We start from the raw sequence: 12,714 nt of genomic DNA, 5'->3' as shown, positions 1-12,714 counted from the left end.
AAGAATTGAAGGTGATATAGTGGTGATGAAGAACAAAATCAATAGTAAAGATGGGGCCAGATATGATATTCTGATGAAATGAGAATTGAAAATGGATGGAATTAGTGATGACGAAGATATAATTATTAGAGAATTAAAACAATTAATTAGGGATTAGTTAGAGTAAAATATAGTTAACAAAAGAAAAATTAATTAATAAAGAAAAGAAAAGAAAATATTATAATTTATGACATGACGCTGATGTGGCAGTAAGTGTAATATACCATATAATGTGAGAGTGGTGTTACACATCTCAAGGTGATAATAAATTCACTTTTGAGTGGTTAAGGTGTGTAATAGATCACTATGATAATTTAAAGGCAAAAGTACTCATTACCTCACTGAACTTGAAGATTTTTATATAGTGTACACCTAAATTAAATTTCGTTTTAATTACCCCTGAACTTGTTTATTCCTCCGTCGCGTACACCTTTTTCGTCCACCTACTCCTGTTGGAACTACATGCGCGCGATAGCTGTCTAAATTGGTGATGTGGATTTCCACCTGGATAAATTAATATTGCAAAAAATAAATTTCTTAAATTTAAAATTCATTGTTTAAAAGTTATTTTTTGAATAAGGATTGATTTCGCGGAACTCCTTTTGGATTTGAATTTTTCTAGACGTGAAGTTGATCGATTAAATTTCAAATTTGTCTGAAATTCTTACCAAGTAAGTGTTAATCTTTGTTTCCTTTACTTTTCATTTAAATTTTACCCTATTTTTCGTTTAAAATATGCCAAATATTAAAGAAAAATGAAGATTTTACGTTTTTTTATCATCGTTGTAGCGTTATGATGTGGCAAAAAATCACTTCCTCACGCACCTAGTAGAGATTGTTGTCAATTTCTACGCCAGGTGGACGAAAAAGGTGTATGCGACGGAGGAATAAACAAGTTCGAGGGTAATTAAAACGGAATTTAATTTAAGTGTACACCGTATAAAAAGCTTCAAGTTCAAGGAGGTAATGAGTACTTCTGCCTAATTTAAACGTGTAACTGACTTTTCAAAACAAATTTAAGAAAATCTATGTCTTTTCCCATAAAACTAACAAAAGTTCCAAAATCATTAGTAAATACAATAAACAAAGTTCAGAAGTTAATCAGTCAAAACAGAGAGTATAAGGATTCAAGTTAGTAATATTTTCATATGAGCAAAACCCTGAAAGAAGAAGAAAACTGAACCAAAGCTGAATTCTACACGAATCTTTGAAGAAAATGGTGTTATTTATCCAGATCTAATAAAAAAAGTCTCATAGAAATAAACCTCACAATTAGGAGGAAAACTGAGCGCTGGTGCTGCCGTGAACAGCTTTCTTCCGCTATCCCAAGAGGTAAATCGGCAAGGATGAGTTGAGAAATGAGGGTTTTGTTCCCAATTTAACTGCAAATTTTTCGACGGCTTTAGGTCGGAATTCTATGTCGGTTAATGGAAAATTTTTATTCTGTAACAGGCACAATTAGTGTCAGCTGTGTGAGGGGTTCTTTAATTGACATTAGTCCACGTGGGTCCCATAATTTATCCATTTCACTTTCTCACTTTTTGTCATTCATTTATAATCTTTTCTTTTACCTTTTCTTTTTTCTCATGCCATTCTCCAGGATATTTTTTTGCTTAAATTTTAACGTTATAATTTAAATTTTGATACAAATCAACTCACAAACAGACCTATAAAAATATTAAATTTGAGTCTTTGACGAATGAAAATGCTTAGTAAGAAAATAGTAAAATTTAACATAATTAACTGACTATCTGAACTCTCGATTCAATTTTTCATATTGTAATATAATCCCTTTCCCATTTCCCCTTCTCCTATCCCCAATTTTTCGGTTTTTTTTTTCAAAAATAATTAAAAGGCATATCTGAGCAGAAAAATAAAAAATACTCCCTCCATGGCTCCGTCCTTTTTTACTTGTCAGATTTTAACTTGACATACTTATTAACAAAATAATAATTGATATAGTGAATTTAACATTTTACACCTATTAATTAATATTCTTAAACATATTTATTCACTATATTTTTCAAATACATTAACGGAATGTTAACAAATTAAGGGTATAATAGAAAAAAATTGTTCTTCCTTGATTTGTCAAAAATGATAAGTAAAAAGAAAAATCAAATAATAAAAATACTTGACAAGTAAATACTCTCTCCGTCCACTTTTATTTGTCTTGTTGCGCAAATTAATTTAACTAATTTTCTAAATTAGATTACATTAATTTGATAGCTTAAATAAAATAAATTAGTTATTAAAAAATTATACGAAAAGTACTGTAAATTGTATTTTTTTGTATATAAATATGACAAAAAACTACATCATAAAATACTAGTCAAAATTTTTATAATTCAATTCTAAAAAAAAAACTATGACAATTAAAAATGGAAATAAATAATAAAAATGAAATATAAATTTATAAAGCATTAACTGAACTAAGAAATAACAAAAAAAAGGTTTTTGAATAGTAGAAAGATAGAGGATCTTGAAAATTTTTAGCATGCATGAGGTACGTCAAGTCATACTTGTATGAGACATCATTTGATTGACAAGTGGTCATGGCTAGGGCCTATCCGCCAGCTATCTTTAGTCACCCCACCTTTATTTTTATTTTTATGTCTGCCACGTCATATATATACCTTATACATAATAAAAATTTTCTACATCAAAAGCTATTATTAAAATTTTATTTTTAATATTTTTTTTCAATATATATATGTACTTTTAATTATTTATTTTTCTTACTCCCTCCGTCCCTTTTTAGTTGTCCACTTTAGAAATGGCACAAAGATTAAGGCAACAATGATTAGCACAGTGAAGTTACAATTTTACCCTTATGACAACTTTTCACTTCAAAATTACAACTACTTATTTGAATTAAAGTGAAATAAATTGGAGGGAAACAACATACACTTTTACAATTTTCAAGAAGTGTAAATAAGGGTATAATAGGAAAAAATTTGTTGTCCTTTCTTGATTTGTCAAAATGGACAACTAAATAGGGACAACTAAAAAAGGAAATATGGACAAGTAAATAGGGACATAGGGAGTATTTGTTTTCTTTCTTCTCCATAACAATATAAATCAATCTCTCCATTATTAACCACCTCTAAATTGGTGCTGTCACCGTCATGTTTACCGAATTCATTATTGTTGATTCCAAACAAATTTTCGAACTCATATAGTACTCTTGAAAAATCAATCAACCCTAATAAATTGTAGATAAATTACATATATTTATATCATTCCTAAAGATTTTGGATTAAATTTGAGAAAAATTGATCGGAGTTTATTTCAAGAGTCAAGGGTACTCTTTCACTCTTTCCACTTAACCTGGGTTTATTTCAAGAGTCAAGGATACTCTTCCACTATTTCCATCTCAAATAGGAATATCAAAACATAAGTGTTCAAATTAAAGCATGTTTTTCAAGTGTTTATACTATTTAATTTTGATCTGCTATGATTGATTTATCAAGTAAAACGAAAGTGAAAAAATTGGAAGAAAAATCACTGAAAGAATAAGATCTGCAACAAGTTGTGAAGTTAGGGAGAAAATATTTGAACCCCCTATTGATAGATTAGCTAGGTATTGAGTTTAAAAAAACCCAGATAAAGATATTAATTAGAAAGAATTAGAGGAGGAAAAAAAATCATGAGAATGGTGGAGATGATGAAACTTATGGGGTTGGAAATCTTGAACAACTAGGAGATATTATAAATGAAGATGATAAAGATATGCTAGGGTGTTGAATTGTTGTTGTTAATTAGGGAGGTGATAAAGATGGAGGTGGAGGTGGAGGTGGTGACGATGATTTCTTATACGACAATGGTGAAAAAGATGGAGTCCTAGCGAATTAAGCTTGTGAGGAAGATAAAAAAACAAATAAAAGAAGACCCCCAATGTATTCCCTAATACTTCCCCAAATCAAGCTTTCACAAAATAAAAATAAAAATTAGGGCTGCAAAAACATTGAAGAAGAAGGAGAGAAAGCTTTTTTAAAAAGATTAATTGGTGAAACACACGTATTAAGCGCGTGTATTTCACCACAAGGCAGATGGCCGATTATCATGTTTTAAGGGGTTATTTATTCCATTTTAAAGTAGTTTAGGGGGTAATAGGACCCCCGTGAAGTATAAATATGTAGTTGAAAATCTGAATATAGATTGGGGGGGGGGGGGGGTATTTGACCATTTTTCTCCGAATCAATTTCAAAGCCACACAATCTATAACAATCAAGTATTCACAATCACTCTCCGAAAACAACAACACCCACATCAGTTTGTTTGAAAAAATGGGTCATCAACTCAAAATCCAATTCCAAAAATAGGGTTTGAATCCGAAAATCAACACTTGAAAATGTTACTTAAGGCTTTAGAAACTCATTCGTGAGAACCAGTTTGAAAAGGATTTAAAATCACTTCAAAATCCTTATTTTAGATTAAAACTCAAGTTCTTGCGAAATCTTGTCATTTTCAAATCAAAGTCCCAAATTATGATGTTAGAATCCACAAATAATCAAAGGGAAATGAGATTTTAGAGTTACAAGAGCTTAATTACCCAATGATTTAGCAGAAAAAAACTCTTCAAAAATCGCCTCCAAGGATTTCCCAAGCTCAAAAATGAAAAATGAAGCTTAAACCTCAAAATTGTAGGTCAAAACCCCCCATCTGATGTCGCAAAAGCTAAGTCCCCTTAGCTTTCGCGACGTTCGCTTAAGCGAAGAGGCTCTCGCTTCTGCGAAGGTCGCTAAAGCTATTGACCTTCGCAAAAGCGAGGCCTGCAGACACCACCAAACACATCCAAGTCTAAAAACGTTGACAAGACCCTTGGGATTCGTTCGGAACCCCGTAAACACAAACCATATATGCATATCAATTATACTCGACATTTCAGACTCAATGGAACCTTCAAAACACGACAAGAAACAACATAACGCCTAAAATCATCCTCCAAATCTAATAGAACCTTCGGAATATCGATTCGAGCATCCGAGCCTTGAATGACATCAAAAACCACTTTTTAAGCAACTTAGCCTTTCAAACTCAAATCTTGCCAAAATATCAACTTTTTACTCAAGGCTTGAAATTAACTTTCAAAACTTGATCAAAAATAACTCTGGGTCAAAAGTCGGGAGGGACAAAATGGTAAATTTCATGAAAATTCCAAAAATGACCTACTGGGTCATTACATTTTGAGTATCCATCCAAGTTGATCAAATTTATACACTCCGGGAGGTCAAAGCATGGAGTGGCTTGTTTCAAGCTCCTAAATTTGCCGTCCTCAATTAATCTAGATACAAATCTATGACCATGTTGACAAAAAGAGTGGTTAAAAATTGACAAAACAGCAACGATATTACGATAAACAACTATCTGATATACAGGAGAATTATACTGTGATCCTTCAACAAACAGTGTGTTAATGAATATAATGAAGTGGGAAATGTTGTGGGCAAGAAATTAGGAACAAGAATACTAGAAAATCAGGCATTTCAGAAGAAGAATTTGTACCGTTCAAGACCTTCTTTATTCCCCTGTGGATTGACATCCTTGTAGAATGCATCCCATGTACACCATCCAAACCAATCTAAATGTGCTGCCACCTGAGAAGAATATCAGCCTTGCAAAAGAGTTGTTGGCCTGTTGCAACTGTATCACAGAAAATGCTCATATATAACTCCAGTAAGTACCTACAGGTCGCCACAGTTTAGTGTGTTCTCTCCACTGCATTAGCGTATGTAAATGGATATAATGAAGTTATGAAGTGAGTTTCGACGATGGAATTTTGGGAATTGTTGTAGGCAAAGACATTAGGAACAGAGGAAGAAGAATACTGGAGTACAAAATAAGCCATTTCAGAAGAAGAAGAACAGAAAACAATAACTTTTTGATATTCCGACGGAAAATACGACGGAAAGATTGCGAAAATCGAGGCTATATTTATAAGTCATTACCGACGCAGTCCGACGTAAAGCCGTCGAAAAACTTAAATATATATTGGGAGCAAACCCTCATTTCTCAACTCTCTCTTCCTCGCCTCACTCTTTTTCTCTACTCCGATTCACCTCTTACGACAGCAAAAGTAAGCCGTCCAGTTGCGCCACCGTTCACGGCGGCACCACCGTGCAGTTGAGATAAGTGTATTTTTTCCTTGTTCTACAGTTTTTCTTTCACTTTTAAGGTTTACTATTTGTATGAGATTTTGAATAGATCTGGATAGATATCACCATTTTCTTCAAAGGTCCGTCTAGAATTTAGTTTTCTTCTTCTTTCTGTGGTTTGCTCATATGAAAATATTAATTTGAATCCTTAGAGTCTCTGCTTTGACTAATTAACTTCTGAACTTTGTTTATTGAAGTTAGTAATGATTTTGAAACTTCCTTCATTTCATCTATAACACAAAAGATAGAACCATCTATGTATACTTTTTCGGGCGATTGAGCAGAAGATGTTTGGAAGGGTAGCTGAGTGCATGTTCAAAATTCCCGGTTTATTTCTAAATATAAAATGTATCTATGAAGAACTTATCCTTCAGTCATTACTTGTAGACTAAATCAACAAGATTATGAGGAAGATACACACGAATGGTGATTCAATCAATGAACACAAAACAAGCGAGAAATAATTACTCGATGAAAATGAAACTAGCAATAGAAAAAATTTAATGATCAAATAAAAGCAAGGGAGAAATTAATATGTTAGTCTTTTTAATGTTCTTTAGTCATCATATAATAGATTGTAGAAGTAACAACTTTATTAGTATTCTAAAATTATTATTATTATTATTTTATCATGCCTGTATTATACAGATGGCGTCTCAGGAAAACGATCGTCCGCAAAGTACTAATGCAGTGAAAGATAAATCTAAGGGAAAGAAAAAAGTTTCCGAGACTACAGGTTACACTACCTCTCCACTTGCAGGTCACACTACACTCTACTTATATGCCTCTTACATGTATTTGGAAGTCTTTTTGAAATACAATCATTTGAAATGGCTAAAATCATGCATGAACACAATCTTTAAATCAACACCTTTCTACCAATGAAAATGTTTTATTCATGCATGTCATATGAGAAATCATAAATCATAAATTACAACACAAAAAAGAAAAACTATTGTTTATGGAACTTCTGTAACGCTTAGTGAAATAGTCAACCAAGACAGGCTCTAGTACTCAAAAGAATGAAGTAAATGTCTGTCTCTAATTATAAGTGCAGAGTCACACTAGAAGTATGGAGAGGAGATTTGGAGTTGTCCTATTCGTGAGGCTCATGCTGCTCGAGCTTTGCCCTCGAAGATCCTGATATTTCTTTCTATCCACAAACTTTGCCCTCAAAAGATCCTGATATTTCTTTCTATCCACAAGCTTTGCCCTCAGCTTTTGCTTTTTTGGTCTTCCCTTTGTGTGTTGCATAATCCACTGAAAGCAGTTTGCCATGGCGTTACAAATTCGAAACCGCTTTGTGAATTTTGTGTTGGATCTTGCATAATTCTGAAACATTAATCCTCTCCAATTCATTCTTGGGTTATCTGGCTAGTTACAAGTAAATCTGGTGGATTAGTTATGGGCTATGAATTATGAACTTGTCCCTTAGGCACATTGAACTATCCCAAGGTTTTCTAGTCCTTGGGTGGATGGACCCTTACATACTTTGAGGCGAGAATAAATTATACTCTTAAGCTCATATTTTTTCCCAAATTAATTATCAAAATTTATGGATCTTTACAGGTACACAGAGTCGAAATGTTGGAGAGATTGGAACGCTGGATGCTTCGTGGAGGCTGATTATCGCTACTGTTGAATATATATTTTTACATATGTTAAATTTAATGCAGGTTTTCCCCCTTCAGCCATTCTTTAACTGCGATTATGGATTCCATTAAATCATTTTATCGTGACGCTTGGAGTTCCTGGGGAGAGATACCTGTCTTTGACAGAGAACAAATGTGGAATCACTTTAAGGTACAAATAAATTAGTTCGTTACATTATTTGTCAAATTACTTTTTTCATCTAATGTTATAAATTATTTGCAGACGAAGTGCGTATGGTATAGCAAACATGATTATCAAATATTTTATAATTTTGAAATAGCCGCTGCTTTTATGCTTAACAATTTCTTGTGGAGTGCTTGGGAAAAGAACCAGAAGCCCGATTGGATTCTAGAAGGTTTATGGGCTAGACTTAATGAAAAGTGGACCAACTGAGAAATTTCAAAAGATGAGCATCCACATGTTGTGAAAAATAAGAAGGATGGTCATAGTACTTTGTTTGAGCCACATGTTGAGAGGAAAAATGTAAGATCTTAGTTTCAGAGCTAATATGTTTTCCTTAACATGATTGCTAGCTAATTCTTGTTTCAGACTGGATATAAAAAAGGCTTGGATGAATGGCATCAAAGTCAACCTACTTCTGAGAATGATAGCTCAAACCAATTGCCAGACGATGATGACTCTTCAATATTGTCGAAGAAGATTGATGGAGTAAAGAAAGGTAAAGCACGCGGCCTTGGATCAGAGCATTGTGTAGGCTATATCGTGTACGGATTGTCTGCTGCTTCTTTAAGTTCTCCATTGAAACAGAATGAGGAAGAGATAGATTCGTTGCGAATACAAGTACATGAGTTGTTGAAAAAGAAAAAAGCAGACCGTTTAAGACTTGCTGGACTGGAGAATCTAGTGCATCATCTCATAGACAATTTTTGATCTGATGATGATAACTTGATGGGGAGAATTAGTTTGTTGTGCTTGTGATGTTGGAACATTTACTTATTTGATTTCGTTGGGATATTACCTGAATGGTGTCTGAATGTCTAGACTTGCTTTTGGATGTCACTTGAATGGTGCTTGGATGTTTTGGACTTGCTTTTGGATGTTTTAGTTATAAACATGTTTAATTTTTGGAATTTTAGGAGGTTTGATTGTTGGGCACGAAATTGTGGTAAAGAATCTCAAAAAGATCTCTTCGGAAAGGAACAGTAACAGAGCCAACTTGCTGCCTCTTAGCAGGAGATGTCTTTACCAAAAAGTTCAGTTATTCCTTTAGTAGGATCCTCCTGTTTTACAAGCGACTCGCCAACTAGCACCTACAGAGATGCAACAACAATATCACCATATATGAATTATGATGGACAAGGGTAAGGGTATAAACCAAACTACATTATTGATCAGAATACACTTTATCATAGTAGTTGATGATAACATGATTATCAAATGAAGACCAGGCAAAACCATATTAGCAGGAGTAAATAATTATGCACAGTTTTTTTTTTTTTTTTTTTTAACTGCCTCCAATGATCATTGATATGAATTTCTAAATTAGAAAAGAAGCTTACCGGTTTGACACCAGCTTCTTGTACATAAACCAATATCAGCAGGAGTAAATAGTCCAGACTCCCCAACCACCTGAAGAACTAAAGTGGCAGTGAAGTCACAACTTATTTCTGAGAGCAAAACTACTAAACAAAAGCTTCCATGACGTACAGTTATGGCCTTTTGAGTATCAAAGTTGATGAAATTTATCAATTCTTGGAGGTCAGAGCATGGAGTGTCTTGTTTCAATCCCCTAAATTTACCGTTCTCGTTGATGTCAATTAATCTAGATACAAACCTGTGACCACATTGACAAAAAGAGTAGTTAAAAATTGACAAAACAGCAACCATATTACCATAAGCAGAGCAGTTAGCTCTTCTAAGCTCAAGCCTTTTCTTTTGTGATCAAATAAGTAAGTTTTCTAAGCTCAAGTTTTTCCCCATAATAAAACACAGAACAGAACCAATAAGATCTGATCAAAGCAACCTTGTCATCAGCAATGCTTAAGCATAAATTGTTCCCTCAGTTTAAAGACAAAAGTTGAAGTCATTTAGGAGCGTAATTGTACTCAACCAAATATAGTACACACCAAACCATCCATACCTTGCATATCAATTTCAACTGAAGAGTAATAATCACCTGTAGAAGGAGTCAGAGTTGTGATTCATACAGCAAATGAGGTTGTTTGCTCCAAAGTTTCTCGCAACAGACTAGGTTCTTGGTATCTCCCAGTAAGTGCAACATAACCTCCATGTCCAATCCTTTAGGTTTCTAAGAGAGTCTGCACATCAACTTTTACTCCATCTACACCACTGCTTGCAAGATAACTATAAAGATCATTGTAAAAATAAAAAATCCTCCACGGATCGATTACACCAACTCCAAATTTTTCCAAGCTGTCCTTAGCTATATCTCGAAGATATCCTGTGTTACCAGGTGATTGAATTGGATACTCAATCTTTGGGTTGTATTTCCTCATAGTTTCAGATGACGGATGCAACCCTTCCTAGTAACCAAGCCAAGCGTGCCAGACATATACTTACAACAATACATGCATATAAATGTCAAGTGCTTCAAAAATGCAAACTTCAGCTTCTCCAATTTCCATCCTGAAGAATAATGAAATCTTGTTGGACCCTACACTCACTTAATCCATTGGTGGTTTGCACATTTAAATCACCTAAAACTAGTTATTTGATCCATAATTAATACTATTATAACATGAGGATATGCGAAACAGGTTGGCACTGATGAATATAATGAAGTAATGAAGTGAGTTTCGACAATGGAATTTTGGGAATTGTTGTAGCCAAGAAATTAGGAACAGAGGAAGAAGCCATTTCAGAAGAAGAACACCAAATTATAAACTTTTGGTATTCTGACGGAAAAAAGCGACGTAAAGATTGCGAAAATTGAGGTTGTATTTATAAGTGATTACCGACTACAATTTTCCGACTTCAAAAGGTCGAAAAACTTAAGAGTATTTATATTGGGAGCAAACCCTCATTTCTCACCTCACTCTTTTTCTCTACTCCGATACACCTCTTACGACAGCCAAAGAAAGCCGTCCAGTCGGGCCTCCGTTCACGGCGGCACCACTGCTCAATCGAGGTTAAGTGTATTTTTCTTCCACTTTTAAGGTTTATTTCTATGAGATTTTTTTGAATAGATCTGGATAGATATCACCATTTTATTCAATGTTCCATGAAAAATTTAGCTTTGATTTAGTTTTCTTCTTCTTTCTGGGTTTTGCTCATATGAAAATATTAACTTGAATCTTTATAGTCTCTGTTTTGACTAATTAACTGCTGAACTTTGTTTATTGTATTTAGTAATTATTTTGAAACTTTGTTAATTTCATCTAACACAACAGATAGAACCATCTATGTATATTTTCCGGGTGACTGAGCGACAATTTGTCATTACCCGGAAAGATGTTTCGTTCATGAAGTGGCTATTGATTTCTAACAGAGAAATAGCAGACTAGTGAAAAAAACAATAGTTGGTTTCTCAACTGATGTCTATACCCGCATTAGAGCCCAACTAATCAAATGAATCTATGAAGAACTTATCCGTCAGTCTTTACTCGTACCTCAAATCAACAAGATTTTGAGGAAGATACATCCATGCCAGCCAAGTATGGAGATTCAATGGATGAACATAAAACAAGCGAGAAATAATTACTCGATGAAAATGAAACTAGCAGTGAAAAAAATTTAATGATCAATTTAAAGCAAACTGGGGAAAAATTATTACTGTTAGTTTTTTATGTTCTTTTATTCATATAATAAGTTGAAGAAGTAACAACTATATTAATATTCTTAAATTATTGTATTTTTTTTTAGTGTGCTTGTATTATACAGATGGCATCTCAGGAAAACAATCGTCCACAAAGTACTAGTGCAGTGAGACGTAAATCTAAGGGAAAGAAAAAAGTTTCCGAGACTACAGGTTACACTACCTCTCTACTCTACTTATATGCCTCTTACATGTATTCATAAGTCTTTTCGAAATACAATCATTTAAAATGATTAAAATCATGCATGAACACAATCTTTAAATCAACACCTTTCGATAAATGAAATGTTTTATTCATGCATGTCATATGAGAAATCATAAATTACAATGTAAAAAGAAAAACTTGTCTATGGAACTTCTATAACGCTCCAGTACTCAAAAGAATAAAGTAAATGTCTCTCTCTAAATATAACTGCGGAGTCACACTAAAAGTATGGGAGGAGATGTGGAGTTGTCCTATTCGTGCGGCTCATGCTGCTCGAGCTTTTTCCTCAAAGATTCTGATATTTCTTTCTATCCACAAGATATGAATGAATTTTGTTTATACTGTTTTCAGAGCTTTTGCTATTTTGGTCTTCCTTTAATCTATTGAAAGCAGTTGGTCCAAGTAGTTGGTATGACATAGTATAACTGCATCAGCTGCTGAGTAATTTGGCACACATTTAGTCACCAAACAATCAACTGTTAGCAGTCTGCCATGGCATTGCAAATTTGCAATCATATTGTAATTTTGCATTGGATCTTCCATAATTCTGAAACATTAATCCTCTCCGATTCTTGTTATCTGGCAGTAGTTACAAGTAAATCTGGTGGATTAGACTTTTATGGGATATGAATTGCAAAATTGTCCCTTAGGCACATTGAACTGTCCCAAGGTCTTCTTGTCCTTGTGTGGACCCTCACATACTTTGAGGCGAGAATACATTGTATTCTTAAGCTCATAATTTTTCCGAATTAATTATTAAAATGTATGAATCTTTACAGGCACACAGAGTCAAAAGTTTGTACAGGTTGGAGCGCTGGATGCTTTGGGGAGGCTGGTAATTGCTCCCGCTGGAACTATTGGGT

General features: G+C 33.8%; 1 protein-coding gene across 2 annotated transcripts; it reads left to right on the top strand.

The window, feature by feature from the left end:
- The first annotated feature begins 7,853 nt into the window (after positions 1 to 7,853).
- LOC125859788 (uncharacterized) lies at positions 7,854 to 8,937 on the top strand. 2 transcript variants are annotated; one of them, XR_007445786.1, is made up of 3 exons: positions 7,854 to 8,000; positions 8,073 to 8,333; positions 8,400 to 8,937. XR_007445786.1 is itself a non-coding variant. In XM_049539602.1 (2 exons), the coding sequence occupies exons 1-2, from the start codon at positions 7,908 to 7,910 to the stop codon at positions 8,739 to 8,741; spliced, it is 435 nt and encodes a 144-aa protein (XP_049395559.1). In that variant the 5' UTR covers positions 7,854 to 7,907; the 3' UTR covers positions 8,742 to 8,937. The 2 variants fall into 2 exon arrangements, 1 of the variants encoding a protein (XP_049395559.1); XM_049539602.1 differs by lacking the exon at positions 8,073 to 8,333.
- The last annotated feature ends 3,777 nt before the right edge of the window (positions 8,938 to 12,714 follow it).

Source organism: Solanum stenotomum, chromosome 3, assembly GCF_019186545.1.
Source record: "Solanum stenotomum isolate F172 chromosome 3, ASM1918654v1, whole genome shotgun sequence".
NCBI classification, from domain to species: Eukaryota; Viridiplantae; Streptophyta; class Magnoliopsida; order Solanales; family Solanaceae; genus Solanum; species Solanum stenotomum.
Note: the sequence above shows the minus strand (reverse complement) of the source record. Positions and strands in the feature narration are given on the sequence as shown.

What these genes read in the sequence shown, in the direction of transcription:
- LOC125859788 (XM_049539602.1), top strand. Translation starts at nt 7,908, where the DNA reads ATGGATTCCATTAAATCATTTTATCGTGACGCTTGGAGTTCCTGGGGA. An exon ending in AAATGTGGAATCACTTTAAG is followed by an intron (nt 8,001 to 8,399) that starts GTACAAATAAAT and finishes TTCTTGTTTCAG; the next exon opens with ACTGGATATAAAAAAGGCTT.